This window comes from Mangifera indica, chromosome 7 (genome assembly GCF_011075055.1).
Source record: "Mangifera indica cultivar Alphonso chromosome 7, CATAS_Mindica_2.1, whole genome shotgun sequence".
NCBI lineage: Eukaryota > Viridiplantae > Streptophyta > Magnoliopsida > Sapindales > Anacardiaceae > Mangifera > Mangifera indica.
In genome coordinates, this window is record NC_058143.1 from 1,682,329 (window position 1) to 1,705,482 (window position 23,154).

The following is a 23,154-nucleotide window of genomic DNA, read 5'->3' on the forward strand; positions in this document are numbered from 1 at the left end:
GAATGCCAACTACAGTTCTGGGTGGGAAAACACCTTATGAACTTATCTTTGGCAAGAAACCAGACATCAGGAACTTAAGAGTATTTGGATGTCTCTGCTACTCCACCAAAACTCAGCAAGCAGACAAATTTGACACCCAAGCAACTCGTTGTGTATTCATGGGATACCCTCCACTACAAAAGGGATATCGTCTGTATGATATGGCTGCAGATAAATTCTTTATCAGTAGGGATGTCACATTTCATGAAGACATCTTTCCCTTTGCTGAGATCCAAGACATGACACTTGCTGGCTCAACACCTATGACGCACACTGAACCTCTTGAACAAGAATATGACATCATTCCATCATATCCTAATACGGACGGTACATTAATAGGATCTGACTCTACACAAGGTGCTGACTTACCTTCAACTTCATCGTCCATGGATGTTCCAGTCACCTCTGATGATCCTGCCCATGTCTCTTTGAGGCGTTCATCAAGATCCAAAAAGCCTCCCATTTGGAGCACTGACTATGTTTGTGTTGTTTCATCTGAACCTTATGCTATTTCGCAATATATTAATTATGACAGGTTATCTCCAGGGCACAGAGCTTGCATCAGTCATATCTCTGAACATCATGAACCTGCCTCATTTTCAGAAGCAGTTCAGACACCGCATTGGCGTCAGGCGATGGCAGAAGAATTAGACGCTCTATACATCAACAAAACTTGGGACTTGGTACCACGACCTTCTTATCGGAAACCCATAGGCTACAAATGGGTCTTCAAGATAAAACACCGAACCGATGGTTCCATTGAACGGTACAAAGCTCGATTGGTTACAAAAGGATTCACTCAGCAAGAAGGACTGGATTACCAAGAGACCTTCTCACCTATCATCAAACATGTTATAGTTCGCACATTACTTGCCATTGCAGCTTCTCATGACTGGTCTCTTCATCAGATGGATGTTCACAATGCTTTTCTTCATGGAGACTTAGATGAAGAAATATATATGGAAGTTCCACCAGGAATTCGTAGCGAGGGGGAGAATCTTGTATGTCGACTACGAAAATCTTTGTATAGGCTAAAACAAGCATCACGACAATGGAATACCAAAATTACAGAGTCATTGATCAAACTGGGCTTCAAACAGTCAAAACACGATTATGCCTTGTTCACAAGACGACAGGGAAGTTCATTCATATGCCTCATGGTTTATGTAGATGACATTCTGATAACTGGAAATGATGCAACCGCCATAAAAGAACTAAAAGCTCATCTCTATAAATCGTTCAGAATAAAGGATTTGGGATCTCCAAAATATTTCTTGGGAATTGAAGTTGCTCGATCTACAGATGGAATCGCCCTCAGCCAAAGGAAATATACCTTGGAATTGATAGCAGACACTGGATTATCTGCTTGCAAACCAAGTATAATCCCAGTAGAGCAAAATGTCAAACTCACCAGTTAAGTATATGACAATGGAACAGGAGGAGACCCGCCATTACAGGATCATCTTGAATATCAACGACTAGTAGGGCGACTGATCTATCTCACCATGACCAGACCAGACATAAGTTACACAGTTCAGATCCTTAGTCAGTTTATGCACGCACCAAAGCAATCTCATATGGATGCAGCCCTAAAGGTGATTAAATACCTGAAAGGATGTCCAGGTCTAGGGTTATTATTCCCTCGAGAAAAAAACCAAAAGGTAATTGCTTACTGTGACTCAGACTGGGGCACATGTCCTATGACAAGGAAATCACTGACAAGCTTCTGTGTAAAACTTGGGGGCTCTCTTATTTCATGGAAAACAAAGAAGCAATCTACAGTCTCTTTTTCTTCAGCAGAAGCAGAATACCGGGCAATGGCAAAAACTACTTATGAAATAATATGGATTCGTGGTCTATTAAAAGACTTAGGCGTGACTATCTCAGAACCAGTTGAACTCTACTGTGACAATAAAGCAGCAAAAGATATCTCTACTAATCCAGTGTTTCATGAAAGAACTAAGCATATAGAGATCGACTGCCACTTTGTGAGAGACAAGGTATAAGAAGGATTAATAAAACCTTATCACATTCGAACTACTGAACAATTGGCCGACATATTCACCAAGCCTTTGGGATCAAGACAACATTTCTATCTCTTACACAAGCTTGGAGTTTACGACATCTACAAACCACAAGCTTGAGGGGGAGTATTGGAAAATATATTCCTGGAATCCTGCTATCCTTGGAAATCCTGCGATATCCCTGAAGATCATACTCCAGATCATTCTCCATCAATTCCCAAATCATATCCCAAATTGATTGTTATCACATCCCTGAAGATCATACCTGCATTGATGAACAAATCAATCTATCTTCCATTCAGAGCATGATACGATTGTACAAATATTATGTTACTAAATGTAGACTAGAATTACAGTATATAAATCATAGCTTGTAAAGATTAAAGCAATAAGAAAATAAGAATTCTTCATTACATTTTTCGAGCTTCTCTGGTTCACTGTGATGAGCCGACTCTGCTCTCTCTAATTTTGGCACTTTACTTAAATTTTATTTTTATTATAAAAAATAAAATTATTATTTAATAAAAATATTTTTAAAATTAAAAATTTATTATATTTTTATTTTCATCTATAAAAATTATATATATTTATTATCGATTTACATATCAATGATAAGGTATTATTATATAATCAATTGATTTTAAATTAAAAATAAAATAACATACAATAATATAATAATAAATCATTATTAATACCTTTATTGGTACTTTTTATGAATGCATACTTAACATTATTTTAATTTGATCAAACTAATTTGATAGTATTATTTTTATAATATAAAACCATTAAATCAGTTGAATTTATAATAATTGTATAAGAGGTTTTGGATCAAATTGAATTTGATTTTAGTAGTTTGAACTCAAATTTAAACTCAAATTAAATAAATTGAATTTGAATAAAATGACTAAACTTGTTTTTATAAATAATTCAAATCTAAATTGATTCAGATAAAATCTAAAATTAAATTAATTTTAAGACAAAGTTACTTCTGTTTATCTAAATTAATTACACTATCACGAGATTATCTGTTTTCAGGCAAAGTTATGAAAAATGCACCCTATGTGATGTAGTCAAGTTCTCAACTTTTGTATATTCTCATTTCTTATATCAATTATTGAAGTGATCGGTTAGTAAAATCTACTAATTCATTGTTTTCAAAAAAATTATAATTAACCCTTTGTTTTCAGTGTGAATTGAAAATATTTTGTTTTTAATTTTTTAAATTTTAATAATATTTCCACGATGTGTCTTGAAATTATACTCTTTGTGTGTTGATATAGTTATTCGTACCTTATAAAAAGCTAAAATTATATCGAGCAACACATGATAGTTGAATCCTTCTTCTCAAGTTTTGCTTCAGAATAAAGCAACTCGGGGTAACTTTTAATGGTGGCCTCATTGATGACAACATTCGGAGGAGGGTCATGCAGTGACTCCTCGTCCCTCTGCCCATTATTCTGCTTCACCTGACAAAAATCAATTATTGAAGTGATCAATCAATAAAAAATAAAAATGAATACATAATCATTATTTCCTCAACTCTTCCTCTGTACTAACATGGATAACGTTTTCCAAGAAATGTTAAGGAAAATGTGCCCATGTGATATAGTCAGAACTTAAATCCTCCACTTTTGTATTTTGTCTATTTTTCTCTTCATCACACATTCTTATATCAATTATTAAACTAACTAGTCAATAAAATTTAATAATTTATTATTTTTAATAAATTTATAATTAACCATTTGTTTTCTGTATAAATTGAAAATATTTGATTTTTAATTTTATTTATATTTCAATAACGTGGCTTGAAATTGTAGCCTTTCATATGTTGATATAATTATTAGAAAATTCTTTGTATTGAGATGTCCCAACTATTCCCTTTACACAACCCTTCACCACTAACATATTTATATTTTTTTAATAATTAAATTATTTACTATTCTCCCTCATCACTTCCTCGGAATTGTCATGGGTTAATCGTACATATTATCATAGGGTTAATGTTTTCCAGACAAAATTTTGGAAAATGCGCCCACATAATTTTGTCAAGTCCCCATTTCTTTTCCTTTATTTCTTCCATCAATTATTAAATTGACCAACCAATAAAATTTATTATTTTATTATTTTCAAGAAAATTATAATTAATTATTATTATTTTAAAATATTTAATTTTTAATAATATTTCAACAATGTGGCTTGAAATTATATCCTTTTCTAGAATTTATTTCTACCAAATACATTCAAAATAAAACAAATATATATATATATATATATATATATATATATATATATATATATATATATATATATTGTTTTGTTTTTTATATTAAAAATTTTTTCACGATGAAAATTTGAATTTTTTGACTATTTAGCCTGTTAAAAAATTTATCTAGTTCCAATAAAACATCAATGAACCATATACACTTAAAAAATAAAGGAAAAATATAAGTTTTTACATCAATAAACATCATTTTGATAAAAATAATTTTAAACTAAGATACATAATAAAAAAAGTATAAGAGAGTTGATATTATCTTTTCTAATCTATCAAATTATGATTTACTCGAAATATAGAGATTGTAACTTTAATTTAATTATGACGTTATCACTTAATCGTATAATTCATTCACCTAAGTTGTTTTTCTTATTAGAGTTAATTTAATTTATCTAAATTATAAAATCAATTTTTTTGTTCAAATAATAAAAAGTTATGTATATTTATTATTAATTTACATATAAACAATGATATATTACCATATAACTAAATAATTTTAAATTAAAAATTAAATAACATAAAATCACGAAATAACAGATTATTATTAATATTTTTTATAAATAGACATTTAACATTGGTTGGTGAATGGATGTACAGTACTTCTTACAAATGCAGGTAAGAGAGGAGCATTGTCGGTGGGGTAGAGGGCAGAAACGTCATTTCACTTACATGTGCATGTATGGTTTGATGTGTCGGTGGATGGATGATTCATCGATTCAATTAATTAGGACGCCTTGGATGTTTTTCCTTCTCCCATAATAATAATAAAAAACAGCCGAAAGCTGAAGCTTTTTCTGCCTTGGGCTAAAAGTTTGGATATCATCTTTAATAGAAATTATTTCAATTATATATTTCATGCTCTAAACGCCTAGTCTATCAAGAAAAAGAAAATTTTTTATCGAACTATTTTATACAAAAATCGATATAATTTAATATCAATATAATATAGTTCAATCAATTATTGTATTATTTCTTTCTTTCTTTCTTTCTTTCCTTAGCTCTTACCAAATTCTTTGTACGCGCCATGTGATGTAGTCAAGTCTTCCATTATTGCATTTTGTCATTTCCTTTTGGCTATTTTTATCCCCATCATGCATTCTTATATCAATTATTGGATTGATTGGTCAATAAAATTTACTAAATTATTGTTTTCAAAAAAATTATAATTAATCATTTATTTTCACTATGAATTCAAAATATTTTAAATTTTAATAATATTTCAACAATGTGGCATGAAATTATAGTATTTTTTTCAAATTTATTTTCACAAAATATATTAGAATAAACAAAATCTAACCAAAATATGTTGTTTATAATAAAAAAAAATTGTTAAGTTGAAAGTTTGAACTTTCTTTATCATTTAGTCTCGTTAAAAAGTTTATTTGGGTATTAATAAAGCATCATTCTCATTAATAAATTTAAAATAAACAAAATACAGTTAAAAAATAAAAGAAAAATAAAGGGATTTACATCAATAAATATCATTTTCATTAAAATAATTTCAAATAAAGATACATAATAGAAAAATTATAAGAAAGACATAATTCATATCTAGAGGTTAGAATTGTTTTTTAATAACACATTACAAGTTTAGTCTTTTAATAAATAATTTAAAAATTTAATCCATTAAAAAGAAAACAACCAAGTTTGATTCACCAAAAATTGTTTTCATTAGCCAAAATTATCTCAGTTGTTATTTATGAATTAACACAAAAAATTTATATCATTAATTTTTAATGATGTTAGAGGTTAATTTTTAATTTATGCGATAAAAGAGAAGTTTAGTCTCATAAAGAGAGTTATTCTTTTAATAAGAAAAAAAAGTTTAGTCCCTTCATTAGAAAAAAGGGAACTTACACAACTTTCCATTGAATGAGTCAAACTAATTATCTTGCTTTTGAAACAAAACAATCATAATTATATTTATTTGGTATTTTCAATAAGAAATATTAAAAGTTTGGTTCTCTTTATAAGAAAATCTAAAAGTTTAATTTTCTTAATAAAAAACTTTGAAAGTTCAATTTTTTCAATTAAAAAAATTTCAATTCATTTAATTAAAAAAAAATCATACCTCTCATATTGTTATCCTTATTTTTACTTTATAAATATTAATTTATACTCAATAATTGGTTTTTATTTATTATTTGAATATATAGAAATAGAATCTTGTATCTTCATTTTCATATGGGCATGAGGATCGGTGGAGATAAAGGCAGCCACCATTGATGACTGTTTTTGTTTTTTGAAATTGTTTTCTAAAATCCAAACTTGACATGATCTGAATTGACACGAATATTTTAAAGAAATATTATTTTAATAAATTTAAACTGACACGATATGAACATGATCCAAAGATATGAATTATCAAATCTAAGTGTAATGCTTACGCTGCCTTTGAAGTGTATGATACTCCAATTCATATTCATTATCTCAAAGACTAAATGCTACTTGCTTTATGACTTATAATCAACATCAATTTCTTGTTCAACTAATGCATTCAAATTCCGAAATTACGCAACAATTTCTCTAGCTTTTTATTTATTTTCATTATCATTCTTGACTTGGGGTCGTCTTTAACCCATAATGCAAGTCTTTGCAAGTCAACTCTTTTGCCCTTTTTTTTAATTTCTTCTCACAAAGTGAACCCCCCTCCCAAGATGCTTTACAATATTATAAAATAAATTTTAAAAACAATATTATGAGTATATATTTTTTATATATAATTTATATACATATATAATATATTATTATGTAATTATGTATTATTTTATGTTTAATTCAAAATCATTCAATTACATCAAGATAAATCATTTATATATTTAAATTATGTATAAATAATATGTACATATAATTTTATTGAAATTTTAAACTATAAATGTAAATTGCCACTATAATCTTAGCAAAATAGCATTAAACCATATTTCAATTTTGATTGTTTCTATAACATAACATATATATCAATAGAAATTATCCACTTCAATTAACTATCATCATCAATCTTGCTGAGAATCCTAATTCGTTTCCTCTTTTGATTTGCTTTTGATGTTTGAGTTTGTATTTCTTTAAGAAAACTTGTTAAAATAAGGTGTGTATAATTAGGTTTAAACTATAAAACCGAATCAAACAATTTAAAACTTATGGTTTGGTTTGGTTTGGTTTTGCATTAAAAATTTTTTATACTACTTTTTAAATTTAAATTACAGTTGGAACGATTAATTTAATTAAAAAAAAATCATACCTCCCATGTTGTTATCCTTAATTTTACTGTATAAGTATTAATTTATATTTAATAGTAATTTTTTATTTATTATTTGATAAGATAGAAATGAAATCTTGTATCTTCATTTTCATGTGGGCACGAAAGTCGGTGGAGATAAAGACAACTACCATTAATGACTGCTTTTATTTTTTGGAATTGTTTTCTAAATACGTTCTATGAAAGTGGGACAACTCACCATGATAATAGTATATGCTTTGTGATTTTTTCTTTGGCTAAATGTCTATTTTCCACCTAAAGTTTGATGTAAATCCAATCTTTTACTCATTAATTATTAAACACCGAAACTCGTTCTATAAACTATTAAAATTAATAAAAATAGTTAATTTTATGAATAAAATTATCATTTAACTAATCATACTTTTAGTTAAATGATAATTTTATCTTTATTTTTAACAATTAATTTTATCAAATAAATAAATATTTAAATTTTTGTAAAATTAATAGCTAAAAATTTGTCTTTTCACTAAACCTAGGGTGGAAAAGGAAATAGTCTTTTGGCCTTCATAAAAATCAACTTTGGGTTGTTTGATTGTGATGCCAAGGCCAACTTTGTCATATTATTTTCAAGTGTTAATTACAACTCATGCCTTTAAAAATAAAAAATAAATAATAGAGAATCATTCTTCGAATTATTCTTCATATCTTTATATAGAACAAATTAAGACATAATTGATATCTAGATGTTAGAATTGCTTTTTAATAACACATTACAAGTTTAGTTTCTTAATAGATAATTTGAAAATTCAATCCCTTAAGAAGAAAACAACCAAGTTTAATTTGCCAAAAATTGTCTTCATTAGCCAAAATTATCTCACTCATTATTTATGAATTAATACAAAAAATTCATATAATTAATTTTTAATGACATTAGAGGTTGACCTAAATTTGTGCGATAAACGGAAGTTTAGTCTCATCAAAATGAAAATAAAATAAAGTTATTCTTTTAATAAGAAAAAAAAACTTCAATCCCTTCATTAGAAAAAAATGAACTTACACAATTTTTTATTGAAGGATTCAAACTAATTACCTTGCTTTTAAAACAAAACAATTATAATTGTATTTATTTGGTACCTTCAATAAGAAATATTAAAAGTTTGGTTCATTTATCAGAAAATCTAAAAGTTTAATTTTCTTAATAAAAATATTTGAAAGTTCAATTTTTTTAATTAAAAAAATTCAATTCATTTAATTAAAAAAAATTCATACCTCTCATATTGTTATCTTATTTTTACTTTATAAATATTAATTTATACTCAATAATTGATTTTTATTTATTATTTGATGGGATAGAAATAGAATCTTGTGCTTTCATTTTCATGTGGGCACGAGGGTCAATAGAGATAAAGGCAACCACCATTGATGATTGCTTTTGTTTTTTGAAATTGTTTTCTAAAATCGTAAGTGGGACACTCACCATAATAATAGCATATACTTGTGATTTTTTCTTTGGCCAAAAGTCTATTTCCCAATAAGGTTTTATGTAAACCTAATATTTTATTCATTAACTATTAAAAACTTAAATTCATATCCATAAATTGTTAAAATTAATAAAAATAGTTAATTTAAAAAGTAAAATCATTATTTAACTAATTATATTTTTAGTTAAATAATAATTTTATTTTTAATCTTAATAATAAATTTTAACAAATAAAAAAATATTTGAATTTTTATAAAATTAATGACTGAGGATTTGTCGTTCCACTAAACCTTGCGTGGGAAAGGAAATAGTCTTTTGGCCTTCATAAAAATCAACTTTGTGTTGTCTGATTGTCATGCTAAGGCCAACTCTGTCATATTGTTTTCAAGTGTTGATTACAACTCATGCTTTAAAAATGACAAATGAATAATAGAGAGTTATTCTTCGAATTATTCTTCATATCTTTATACAGAACAAATTAAAAGGTAGAGAATGATGATTGGAACGTCCCACCTTCTCCTTCTTCTCGACCCTTTAACCACTAATTAATATATTTTTTTATTTTAATAATTATAATTAATCATTTGTTTTCAATATAACTTGACAATATTTTATTTTTTATTTTTTAAATTTTAATACTATTTCAATGACGTTGTTTAAAATTATACTCTTTTATGTGCAAATATAAATATTTTAAACTCCCAAAAGCCTAAAATTACACTCTTTCTTCGATTTTATTTTCACAAAATATATTTAGAATAAAATAAAATCCAATGAAAATATATTATTTTATTTTTTATTATAAAAAATATTTTTAGTTAAAAATATATATATTTTTTGATGTTATTGTTCATCATATGATCTGGCTTGTACCCAAACTCGAGCTTATTGTTTTAAATTCAAACTAAACTTAAATTAATCTTTGTTTAAACTAAGTTCTGATTCACTTCTAAATCTAGGCGTAATGCTTACGTTGCCTTTGAAGTGTATGATACTCCAATTCACATTCATTATCACAAAGACTAAATGCTACTTGCTTTATGACTTATAATTAACATCAATTTCTTATGTCTTCCAATTCCTTGTTTAACTAATGCATTCAAATTGCGAAATTACGCAGCAATTTCCCTAGCTTTTTATTTAAGGTTCATCATCATTCTTGACTTGGGGTCGTCTTTACCCTATAATACAAGCCTTTGCAAGTCAACTTTTTGCCTTTTTTTTAATTTCTTGTCACAATGTGAACGCCCCTCTCAAGGTGCTTTACAGTATTAAAAAATAAAATTTAAGAATAATATTATAAGTATATATTTTTATATACAATTTAAATACACAAATAATATATCATCATGTGATAAAGTATTACTTTATCTTTAATTCAAAATCATTCAGTCATATCATGACGATCATCTATATATAAAAATTATGTATAAAAAATATATACATATAATTTTATTGAAATTTTAAACTATAGATGTAAATTACCGCTATAATCTTAGCAAAATGGCATTAAACTATATTTCAATTTTGATGGTTTCTATACCATAACATATATGTCAATGGAAATTTTTTACTTCAATTAACTACCATCATCAATCCTGTTTAGAATCTTGGATCGATTCCTCTTTTGATTTGCTTTTGAAGTTTGAGTTTGTATTTTTTTAAGAAAACTTGTTAAAAAAAGGTGTGCATAATTCAATTCAAATCATGAAACTAAATTGAACAGTTTAAAAATTACGGTTTGGTTTGGTTTGCATTAAAAATTTTCTCAATTCTTTTTTCAGTTTAGATTGCGGTTTGAACGATTTTCAAACCGAACCAAACTGTAAACCGTATTTTTAATTTTTATATATAACTATGTTTGATAAAAGTTTCCAATAAACAGTTAAGTGTATAATTTATTTTTTTATATTTATTTTGCCTTTTTTTTCTCTGTTTATATATTTCATATTTATTTTATATGTTTACATTATGTTTTAGAAAACTATGATTCGATTAATTTTGTTAAATAATATATATATATATATATATATATATATATATATATATTTATAAATGAATGATTTAAAAAGTTCAAAAGATAATAATTGAATCGCGTATCAAAAATCTAATTTTTCATATCATATATCATATTATATGATACCTCTTTAAAAATTCAACATAGTCAAACCTTTTCGAAGACCCTAATCATACCAAAATGACTAAATTACCCCTGCACACAGATAGGATTGCTACAAGAGAAATGTGAGGAAGAAAGAGAAACTTGTTAATTTTGTTTTTAATGGTGCTCTAAATAAAAGGATATTTTAGTCAAAGTATAGATAAAGAAAGGAAAAGAATCTTTCATAAAAATCAACTCTGTCAAATTGTTGAATTTTCTCAAACAGCAGACGGGGCGTTTGACGATGGTTCGGATATGTTGAGCGGTGTATCTCAAAGAGCACACGAATGCTATGTACTCTTCAGTTGAAATATCATAAACAAGGCCTGCAGAGAGGGCCTTTTGCCGGTTGACGTGGCCCGAGCCATGAGCCCATGGGTGTGAAAATCCACCGTCTGAAGCAGTATGAAGAGGGGAGTTGGTATTGTCCATAGTATAGGCTGTAGTCATTAAAGCCGATTTGATGGCACTGGGCTCCAATGTGGGTCGGCTGCTTTCAGCAATGCATAAAAATTCAAGGCTTAGTATTAAACAAATCTGGGTGGCCTGCTACTCCACCATTGTGTGGGCAAGACATAGACGTACCTAAATGTCCAAAACAAATCGAGCATCTTAATATAATTAATAAAAGGCATGAGCTCCTGTCATATTCTTTGTACGCCCCATGGGATGTAGTCAAGTCCTCCACTTTTGCCTTTTGTCATTTCTTTTTGACCAAATGACTATTTTCCACCCAAGGTTTAGAATAACACTACTTTTCATCCGTTAACTATCAAAAATTCAAATATCTATCTTTATGTTAAATTTCATTATTACTATCAGAGGTAAAATTGTTATTTAACAAAAATATTTTAAAAACTAAAAATTTAGTATATTTTCAATCCCTAAATTTAAAAACTAACAAAATCCCCCTACGTAAAGTTTGAAAAACTTACATTCTGTCTTAGGGTTTTTGTAGTAGCTACAAGCAATCAAAGACGACGATCTTCTCCCTCTCTCCCAGCTTCTCTCTCAATTGCAGTCCATTTTCAACTATCATTGACCGTCCTCTCCCTCATCGACCAACGCACGACGAGACTGAGATTTAAGTCTCTTCATCATAAAATGTTTTGCTTTGTGATTTTTATGTTATGCAGAAACCTAGGGAATTCGTAATGAGAGCAAACAAGTCATAAATAATGTAAAAGAGAAACTCTTGATTCTTCATTTGGAATGCCTATTCGTGAATTTGGGTCATCATATTTAACAATAATGAACTTGTTAATATGTTGATGTTGGCTTAATTACCCTAGAATTTGGCTTGTAAAACAGTTTCTTTTTAGTGCAAGCTCTTTCAGAAAAGTGCATTGAGATATTGTTGATGTAATTTGACCAAAAAATCTGTTGTTTGGGAGGTCAAGTGTTTGAGAGAATTATTAAATTTGGGAAAAATATTATATGTGACTTAAAATGTCTAAACTTTATCAAGGATATGCATTTACAGATCCCACATCAAATATTGAGGAGCATCTCAACTAATATATTGTTGTATGAAAACTGGGCTTAATTGCTAACCTTGGTAACGTTAGCTTATGGTGGAACATTGGCTTAGCCACTTGAATTCAATGGATGGCATATGACTGGCTAGCCCATTCCAAGCTAGGATATAAGCTTATAGGATCATGATCTAACCAGTAGTTGCTCTTAAAATAAATAGTTAGTATCATAATTGGTGAGTTTAGAGTGTGGTTTAACTAGTTTTGACTGCCTATTCAAATTTCTATCTTTGACTAGGTGCATATTCATATGAGGCTTAGCTCGGATTGAGGTCATGATGTCCAATTTAAATTCATTTGTGCTAATATATAATATCATTAGAGGGTGACCAATAAAATGGGTGAGCATTATTGCCAATAAGATGAACAATATTGAATAAATGAGTTGAGTTATCAAAGTAGAACTTAATCTCGAAAGTGATCTCTACAACCTTAAGCTAATAAATAAAGATTAATGTTTATTCAATTTTAAGATGATTTCTTATTTAGAAATTTCAAACAAAATTATATTGGGCAAAGGTTTAGACTGAAATAAACTTTTCAACAACTCCAATTATTAAAAGTAAACTTATGATTGGCTCTTACATTTATTTCTAATTTAAAATTATTTAATTATTTAATAATTATATATAAGTCGATTAGTATTTATAATTTTTTTTATTATACGATAATTTTATAATACAATTATTTATATATCCTCAATCTCTTACATTTGATATTGAATTCATAATTTTCCCACCAAATTTTCTCGAGGTCTGTTAATTATATCAGTAACAGTAGGAGTAAATTTTAACAGCAATATATACCAAAAGGGGTTTAATGGGTGAGACTTGAGGACCCAAAGCCACCCGCTCTAGCCGGTCAAATTCCAGGCCTTTTGTTTAAAGAAATGCCAAGCTGGACCCACCACAATAGGCAGACGGATAAATAATGGCCCTTTAGATATTAGAAGAATTTGTACCGTGAGATTTAAAATCCGACGTGGACATAAAGAGATCCTACTTGGCAACCCATCCAGCTACTGTCACACATAATTGAACAAAATCGGACGGTCCAAGATCATTTTGCAGAGAAGTGGAGTCAGAATCACTTAAGTTGGGCCAACCACAATTCAAGGCAGCAATCACTGAGAGGGTGGGGCCCCGATTGTGTTGTTGTTTAAAAACCGCTTGTGGCCTTGGATCTTGTTCAGTTAGATGCCTTGCCACACCGGCTCCACTTTTTCATTTGTTTTTAAGGCCAACTAACTGATTTCTACCCAAGGTTTATTGAATTCCTATTGATACCCTTAACTATTGAAAACCTAAATTTTACCCATGGATTGTTAACAAAAACAAAATCAATTAGTTCTAAATGTAAAATCATCATTTAATTAGTAATATATCAAAAATAATAAAACTTTTTTATAACTCTCCTTGTTAACTTTGAAGACCCGAATACAGTTGGGTCAACTTACAAATGACGAAAAGACCATTTGTGACACTAATAACGTGCTTTCTTCCAACCTTTCGAGTTTTTTGCCCTCAATGGTTACGGGTAGAATTAACAATGTGGTTTAGAGAGGTTCTTCTAACACTAGTAAAATTTCTCGTGCAGTTACCCTCTCTATTTAGAAGTCATTATCAACCATCTGTCATATGATCTATATATAAGTGGTTTGAAGAAGTTTAACAAAAACATGTTATATATGAGTTGCAAAAGTGAGAATATTCACCCAAGCTACTGCTTTGTTAAGTAATTATGCTCTCAAAACACATAAGGCATGCTTCATCTACTTAAAAGAAATTTTCAAATTTTCTCATAGGTTCATCCAGTTTTTTCCTATGTTAAGAAGCATTAGACACATAAGAGAAAAGTAAAATGTGTTTTGGAAATCTCATTTTTTAAAATCTACAGATTTTCATCTTCTGTTTTTTATTCCTAACAAATATTATTGTGTACTTCAAATTGTTTCTTTTGATAAGGAGACAAATAAGACAGTTTGTTTGTAGGTTTGTTGATCAATCTGAATTTGACCAATATGAGAGACCTTTTTCCGAAAAGGGGACCTCATGAAACTAAGGTTAAAGACAACGTACCAAGAAATAATTTTTTGGTGTGACTTCTTAATTCCTTCTTTCTTATATTAAAGCCATTAATCAGCATGTCAATAAGATGTTGGCCGACATGTTAACCAACTTTTATAAATCTTCCTCATATGGCAGACATGTTTGAAATGTTTCGGATTCTATCCTTCATCATTAAGTTTTAGATATAGGTCCATATCGACTGATATTTACTACTGATAGACAAGTTCGGAAACTTTGTGACTAAATCCATACTTACCTTGATGAGATTTTACCGTATGAATGCCGGTAATACGTATGATGGATACGCATCATATTTAGATGAAAGAGTTAGGACAAAAGATAAATTTGCAACTTCTCCGAAACTACTTAGTCCAAGTTCATTTGCATGGATTCCTCCAAAGGTAAATACTCACTGGATTTCAGTTGTATTGGCTCCCTTAATATCATGGTGAAGGGAATCGCCCACAGCAATAGAGTAGTTAGCATCAACACCGATCATGTCCATCGCATCTGATGAAATATTAGAAAGGTGTTATAGCACAGTTGACTGCACATGTAAAATGATATGATATTCCTAAAAAATAATAATAATAAATAACTGAACAATTTTATTAAGTAGAACAAAACTAAGCGATCGAGTGACCTTATTAGGGTTGCCCATCCATCTCACTTCACCTCCAAGCTTTTCATATCTGGATACCAATGTACCAAGAAGGATCGACAAAATTTACATCTCAATTGGTAAGATAACAAAATTCCAAATTCTGCAATTTATATATAGAAAAATTTCAGGTTCTATGTAATAGGCTAGAATATGGACCGAATCACTGGCAACAGGAATAAAAATGTAACAACATATTCAAAGCTGCCATCACAGAGCGAGGTATTTTTCCTTCCACAATGTTGTGGTTCACTAAAGAGAATGGAATTCACCGGGCATAACATGCAGAGCCCTAACCTTAACAGTCACATAATCTGGATTGACTACAATCATCAGAATTTTCTTAGCTGCACAAAGCTCCAATATTTTTTCAAGATCCTTAAGATCAGTAGGACATGCCTCTCCCGAAGGGAGCCCCTATGCTTCAGTACCATGGGCCAAAATAAACTCAACTTCTACATTCTCTTCAACTTGAATTGACTACTAAGTGGTTATACAAACAATCACAGAAACCCAAATTCAGAAATTTTGCTCATTTTGAATGAACTAAATAAAACAGGGGAGACCATCTTACAATGCTACAATGATTATATTTATGATAAATGAGTAGAGCACCTAAATATGTTTAGACACTCAAAATTTGAAGCACATTCTTAAAAGGTCACGTTTTTATTTTGCCCTTGGGAGTGAGAGTTTCAAGCCTCTGATACTTGCCAATTTAAACAAGTTGAAAATGGTTCATTCTTGTAAAAAGGATTTCTGGCAAGAACCTTTCTTAAAATTAATGCTACTCTATTTCTTTATTTTCAGGTACCTTACATTAATCAAACAAGGAAAGAGAGAATACTAGGCAGTGACATGTTATTAGATTTAAGTGAAGCAACAAGAGAATTAGCAGAAACAATTAGCTATTAAACTTTATTACTTAGCATACCTCAAGGGATATAGCACCCCATTCACTCCAAGACATGTGAATGCAAGACCTTATGAGTGCTGCTGATACAGAGAGACCTTGAGTTGCTGTGGACCTCACTGTCAACTGGACGGTTCTGCTGCTGCTGGTGGCTGTTGAATCAAGAGTTCTGGTTGCATCGGTGGTGTATCTGATTGTAAGAGTTGTTGAGTCGTAATGTTATGTAAAGATTTGTAAATCAAACACAGAACAGTGAATAGCAAGACTGATTGTATTGAAAATAATCTCCAGAAATACAAATAAAGTTCATCAACAATATAAGTTTTCCAACTCAGAATACTACTACTACTACTGCAATCCCAAATAACAGAAACATAAACATAAACTCCAACATTTGAGAGGCTGGTCTCTCCCACCCTAGTCTTTTTCTCTAATTTTCTGCCTGCCTTTTCTTTTCCCCTCCAGAGCCTATTTCATCATTCCTTCTGTAACTACCTCCTTCCTCATGTGCTGTCACCTCAGCATTGAAGATCTCAGTGATCCTTTCATTTGGTGGCCTGGACACTAATTCTTCATGGCTGTCTCTTGTTTGCCTTCCTTCTGGATGACTGCCATCTGTTGCTCCAGGATGCTTGCCATCTGTTTGCTTCTCAATTCGGCCACCTGTCTCTCCAGCTTCAACTCTTTTCCTTTCTTTCCTCCTCACATAGACCTTCGCCCTAAAATTTTGCCGCCCATCGAGAGGCACCTTGTCCTCAAGGTGCAATGCCAGAAAGAGCTATATGAGTTTGCTATGGAGTTTCCATGAATTTTCGCATACAGGCCATCCTTTCCACTTAGTTAGCAGCTCCAGGCCCCCTTGCCAATTGTACTTGTGTGCTAATACACATTAATAGACATTTGGGCAACTAATCATGCATCAACCTACATCTAAACCTGGAAAAGGCCTCCTAATCAAGGGTGATGACATTCAAATTAACCTGCCAGTTTACGCAATCAATGACAAATAGCAAGAACAAATCTATACGTAGAAAAAGGGTTTTCTCAAGTCAAGGTTACTCAAGCATAGGACTTCTTCAATATTTTGGAAAAGAATTAGTGTCATTGTTTTTTTCAAAAAAGTTATACACCTAAAAGAAAAAGCTATAAACTCAAACCTGGCAGTGTTCCTCTGATAATGCTTGATTGGACCGAATTATCTCATGCAAGTCTGTATCCATGAGCTCATATGCAATATAAACATCATTAAACAATTCCGTTTAATGTGGCGGAATTATATCCCTTATTGCATCAACCTGTAAAAAAATGCTACTTTGGTTATAGATAAATTTACTTCTATTTCTTTTACTGAAGAATAATAAATATGCATGATGATTGTAAACAAAAATACAGGGCTCCAAGGCCAAACAAGGTCTATAATAGCAGAAAATGGAGCCAAAAAGAGAAAAAAGCGACATTAGAAAATATCAAAAACAAACAATGAAGTATTGGAACTCCACAAAATTAAAGAGTCTCCCCAAGGAGAAGTCAAAGCCACTACAATGATGTTAGAGAAAAAGAAATCTTGATATGATGAGTGGATGACATTCTCCTTCACTAGCCCTTTTATTGTTGTCCATTGTGAAGTCCACATCAAGCAGGAAATAGCCAAAAAATAAAACTAACCAATCCATGTACTCAAAAAACATTTCCTATCCAACTCCTAAAAGAGTTCTTCAATGTTCCAGGAAGGAGAAAATTCAAAGTAATATATATCTCAATATGGCATATGCTTAAAGAAGAAAATGATCAAACTTTGTCCCATTAATAGTGCACAAATAGCCCCAGCCAAGGACGATCCAATGTGGCAATGCATGAAGGAACAGAAAAAGGAGATAAAAGTTATTAATCATAAGCCCAAATATAAGACCTTCTATATTGATAAAATGGCCCCTTAGAAGCAAGTGAAACCCTTACAAACAAAGTTACCAGTAATATATCCTCCATATTCACCAATGTAATCCATAATTTTCAAGGGATATTAAAAATATCTATCATGATTTCAAATTCAATGTTCAATGCATCTTAGCATTCAAGGATTTCATTAAAGCACAACTTCCAGCAATCCCTTGTAGCAACTGCTGGACCCTTTTAAGCCATAGCACCGTAATTTGCTTCTGTACTAGATCTAGCAGTCACATTCTGCTTCTGACAAATACTACAGTATGAGACTAACACTAATGAAGGTACAATACTGCACTGATATAGAACGTCAGTCAATGTGACAACCAACCCAATCACATGTAACCAACCTATCACAGTGAAAGAGTTAGAGATGCAACAACCCTCTTTACATTTGCACACTTTCAAACAAAAGTTCAATCCTAATCGGCACTGAATAATAATAGATTTGTACATGTTCATTCCATTTCCACGAACAAAACATAAATATAAGCATCTAAGAAGCTCAAACGACCATTAACAATGTGCATAAATATGTAAAATTAGAATTCAGAGACTTCTCTTCTCAAAAGATGCCCTGGTTTACCAATCTTCTCCCATGTTTCATCATAAAAGATATCTCATCTACAAAAGCCTTGTATCCACCAGTAATTCCACTCCATAAACTAACCCTTGAGTGCTTCTAACAAAACTATAAGTCCAGTCTCCTCTGCCCACACTATATTTTTAAACACATAGCTCCTTAAAAATGCTGTGTCTCAAGAACAGATCTCCATAACCACTTACCAACAGAGTCCAACCACTTAAATACCTTTTTCAAATTGATGGCTTACAAAATTTCACCAAATTCCCGCACAATAGCTATATGTACTTATGATTATGCAAATACTATCCTTTCATTTTTTATAAAAAAATTAACCACAAATATTATCAATTTCACAGCTTGGGCAAATAAAAATATAAGCACATGTCTATGCGACCTATGAACAGCTAGCTATCTCAACTACACAATCTTTACAATACTGCAATGTCAAAACAAAAACAAGTCCACTGGCATCTAGCTCCATAACAGAAAAATAAAATCAAAATACCATCCATCCAATATGTTGCTTCTTATAACTGAAGCCACCACAAAAAAAAGAAAAAAGGAATCAGCAATTATCACTCACTGACATTTTCATGATCCATGTGCCGAAGCAACTTGATCTCATGAAGAGTCTTCTTTGCATCAATCTTAATATCAAATGCATTTGCTATCTTCTTTATTGCCCCATGCTCATTTGTCTCCGAATTCAACGCTGAACTAATAAACAGCCAATAGAAGATACTCAATACATTTCCCAACGAAAGAAAAAAGAGAAGGAAGCACTCCAAACAACCTCATTACAGATAAAAGTCAAATCCATAAAAAGAACCAGAAAACATACCATCCACAAACAAAACTACATGCACACTCACTCACTTAAAACAGCCAAACTTTCACCAAAAGATTTGCAATTCCAACTAGCAGCACTTCTTCACACACTCTACAAATTCAATCTTCATATTGATATTTTTTTTCATTTCTCTTCAAAGAAATGGCAACAAATTCCTATACACAGAAGTGTAACTTCCATCGAACTACATGTTTCTAAAAGCTAATACGCAAAAAATCAGTTTTGATAATTTTTTACCTTCTAAAATAATCTCTTTATCTTCTTAGCTTATATTCAAGCAAACAGCCACACATTTAACTTATCTTCACCATGTAACAGCTTCAAATACCTTAATAAAAAATCTACACCCACCAACATAAAAATAAAAAATTTCACTACATAATAAAAACCCCACAACACAACCTTCAAAAATAATCAAAATCCAGATAAAACTCACACTCATAATCAAAACACATCGGAACAAAACAAACCCACGTGCTTAAAAAAGACTCTTTAACAACACTGAGACTGACTGAGATAAATGAGTCAGTGAGAGAGTACCAAACGATGCCATATGCGCCCATCTCGATGGGCATAATAGGCGACTTATACTTCGCCGTCACTTCAAATATGTTCCCAAGTATGTTGTACTGAATAAGTCGTCTCCCGTGGCTCAACGTCGCCGGGATGTTCTCGATCCCCGCCGCCTGAGGAGCCTCCGGTGGCTGCTGAGGGTCTGATGGCGTCTCTGCCATCTCCGTGTCTGCCTGCTGGGCCGCAGCACCTCCTCCTTCTCCCTCCATTTCGACGTTGTTTTTGTTTTTTTGTTTTTTTTTTTTTGGTTTTCGTTTAAGTGAATTTTGTGTTTTTTGGGTAAGAGGAGATCTATGGCGATCTCGTTTATGTTAAATAATTAATGGTTCAACAACAAAACGCTGCGTTTTGTCCTTCTCCTCTTTGTGGGCCATGCTTACAAGTAAGAATGAATTCGAATCGAACTTGAATTAACTAGAGTCAACTCAAACTTAACTCGAATCTAGAATGATTCAAGGATGCCATCTGGAGTTCAATAAGTAAGAATAAATTCGAATTAAATCTGAATTCACTAGAGTTAACTCAAACTTAACTTAAATCTATAATGATTCAAGGATGTCCATCCGGAGTTCAATAAACTGATATTATTTTAACTTAAATTTGACTCATTCAAATCAAACTATAAACTTGAGTTAAATAAATTCAGTTTGATTTTATCCTTATTTAAAAAATATGATATAGACTTATCACATCATCCATATATTAATTACAAATTATAATAAATGAAAAATAATTTAAGTAGAATAAAATGTTTCAAAAACTTTTAATTAAATAATTATTTGAGATATGCTAAGAGAAAAGAAATTTATGTCCATGACATTAAATTTGAAGAAAATATTTAAATAATACTTTAAAAGGATTAACGCTAAAGATAGATACTATTTGATTTGAATTGACTTAAATTTGACTTATAATTCAAATTAAATGAGTAAAGTTTTAGTTCGAATAGTTGAGTCATATCAAAGATCCAGTCAAAGATTATTCTCATTTTCATAAACAATTGAGTTTGAACTAACTAAAATATTTAAAATTAAAACGATTCGAATTAAATCGAAAATCATATTACATCCGAATTAAGTTTAAATCTTGATTTTTTATATCAAATTGAACTCGAATTAAAGATATTTTAGGTTTTAATCAATATCAAACTAACTCTTGTTTGAGTTTAATTTATATCGAATCAATCCTAATTATTGATATTAACTGTTCAAATATAATATAGTGGGCCTTTGATAATGTTCCCACTAAATATTATTTAATTTTAAATCTTAACAGTCCACACAAAATTATTATTGACAAACCTTTTTTTTTTTATTTAAGAGTATAATCAAAAGACATCTATTTTTGGTCTGCACCGTTAAGGATAGTATTAATAGGGTGTGAGATTTCTACCTCCAATCCAAACAATGTCAACCTACCGATTAACTCCAACACTACTATGATATAATAGTAATGCAAACCCAACACAATTTAATAATCCAATATGAAATAGTAAGTCAAAACAATCTAACACAGTCAAAACAATCCAATAATGCAAGGTTTAGAATAATAGACAATGATCAAAAGCTAAGGGAAGTGTGAGTCGGTGAATGGAAAATAAGGAAGCAATGCCAGAAAGGAGACTAGTGATAAAGAACTTACGAACCGACATTTTCATTGCCAGAAAATATCTTAAATATATTGAAAATATATGTTAACATATGCTATATATAAGTTGTATAAGTGCTTCAATATTTGATACTTCTTGCCTTAGCTTAAAGAAGACTGATTCGACCATCTGTTAGATAAGACACCACCTTATCATCTTATAGGTTATTTCCTGGTTTTTTCAACTACTCTTACTACTTATTCTTTTTTGTTTTTAATTGTTTCTCTAATACTACATAATTAATGAAGTATAAATGTTCCTTTCCAAGAATTGATTGGTGCTCTTCTTGAATGTTCTTTCTTTTGTTTGCTCCCTATCACTAATACTAATAGAGATACAAACCATCTTCCAGCAATCAATTTTGACAAATTGATTTTGTATGTAACCTTAAACCTTTTTTCTAGTCTACCAATTGAACTATATCATGCATCTGTATACAAAATATCACAGCGAAATACGGGTACTCCAATTTGTTTGATGTTTAGCTTTGTTGATACTTGCACGACCTAATGGATAAAGTGTCTTGCACCAATGGCAAAGATTTGAAAGTAATTCCATGTTGGGTAAAAATTACTATCATATGTTGCCAGCCATGAGTAAACATTAGGAGTTTCTGTTTTTATCTGATTCTTTTAAGTTTTTACCAGGAGCAAGTGTTATTTTTCAATGTAAACTTCTAGTTCATGAGTTAGCTATTTCGCTTTAGGGTTGATTTAATTTTTATGAGTAGGTGTTAATCCCATGAATCAATTGATTTATTTTTCATCAATTAGTGGGGAATTTTTGGTCAAATAATATTAGAAAACCTGAATAATCCAAGTATTAGCTTGGCATGTTATAAGTATGTCTTTGTGTATTAGGTATTTGATTCTCATTGTTTCATTATTCTACCTACATGGTTTAATTCTTTAATGTCCCTAAAACTATGCAATATCAAACTTCTGTAATAAAAAATTTCATTAATTTGTGCTGTATGGGTTCATCCAGTTTTTTCCTATATCAAGAAGCATTAGACACATAAGAGAAAAGTTAAAATGGTTTTTGCAATCTCATTCTTTAAAATCCGCAGATTTTCTTCTGCTTTTATTCCTCAAACAAATATTATGGTGTACTTCAAAATGTTTCTTTTGATAGAGAGACTGTTAGGGCCTATGCTTACAATTCCTGCAAAATGGGACACCA

At 30.3% G+C, this 23,154-nt stretch overlaps 4 protein-coding genes across 6 annotated transcripts in view; 1 reads left to right on the forward strand and 3 right to left on the reverse strand.

The window, feature by feature from the left end:
• LOC123220657 (protein ALTERED SEED GERMINATION 2-like) overlaps positions 1 to 23,154 on the forward strand; it is an 89,906-nt gene that overhangs the window by 17,730 nt on the left and 49,022 nt on the right. The gene's annotated exons all lie outside the window — the stretch shown is intronic.
• Positions 1 to 23,154, reverse strand: part of LOC123220605 (putative disease resistance RPP13-like protein 1) — a 95,521-nt gene that overhangs the window by 13,295 nt on the left and 59,072 nt on the right. The window lies entirely within an intron of this gene.
• On the reverse strand, positions 3,371 to 11,628 carry LOC123220849 (subtilisin-like protease SBT1.5). Its single transcript, XM_044643439.1, has 2 exons — positions 11,482 to 11,628; positions 3,371 to 3,529 (listed from the first exon to the last, which is right to left on the reverse strand). The coding sequence occupies exons 1-2, from the start codon at positions 11,626 to 11,628 to the stop codon at positions 3,371 to 3,373; spliced, it is 306 nt and encodes a 101-aa protein (XP_044499374.1).
• LOC123220651 (mitogen-activated protein kinase 6-like) lies at positions 16,809 to 20,594 on the reverse strand. Its single transcript, XM_044643214.1, has 3 exons — positions 20,292 to 20,594; positions 19,489 to 19,618; positions 16,809 to 17,669 (listed from the first exon to the last, which is right to left on the reverse strand). Exons 1-3 carry the CDS (start codon positions 20,531 to 20,533, stop codon positions 17,634 to 17,636), a joined length of 408 nt encoding a protein of 135 aa, XP_044499149.1. The 5' UTR covers positions 20,534 to 20,594; the 3' UTR covers positions 16,809 to 17,633.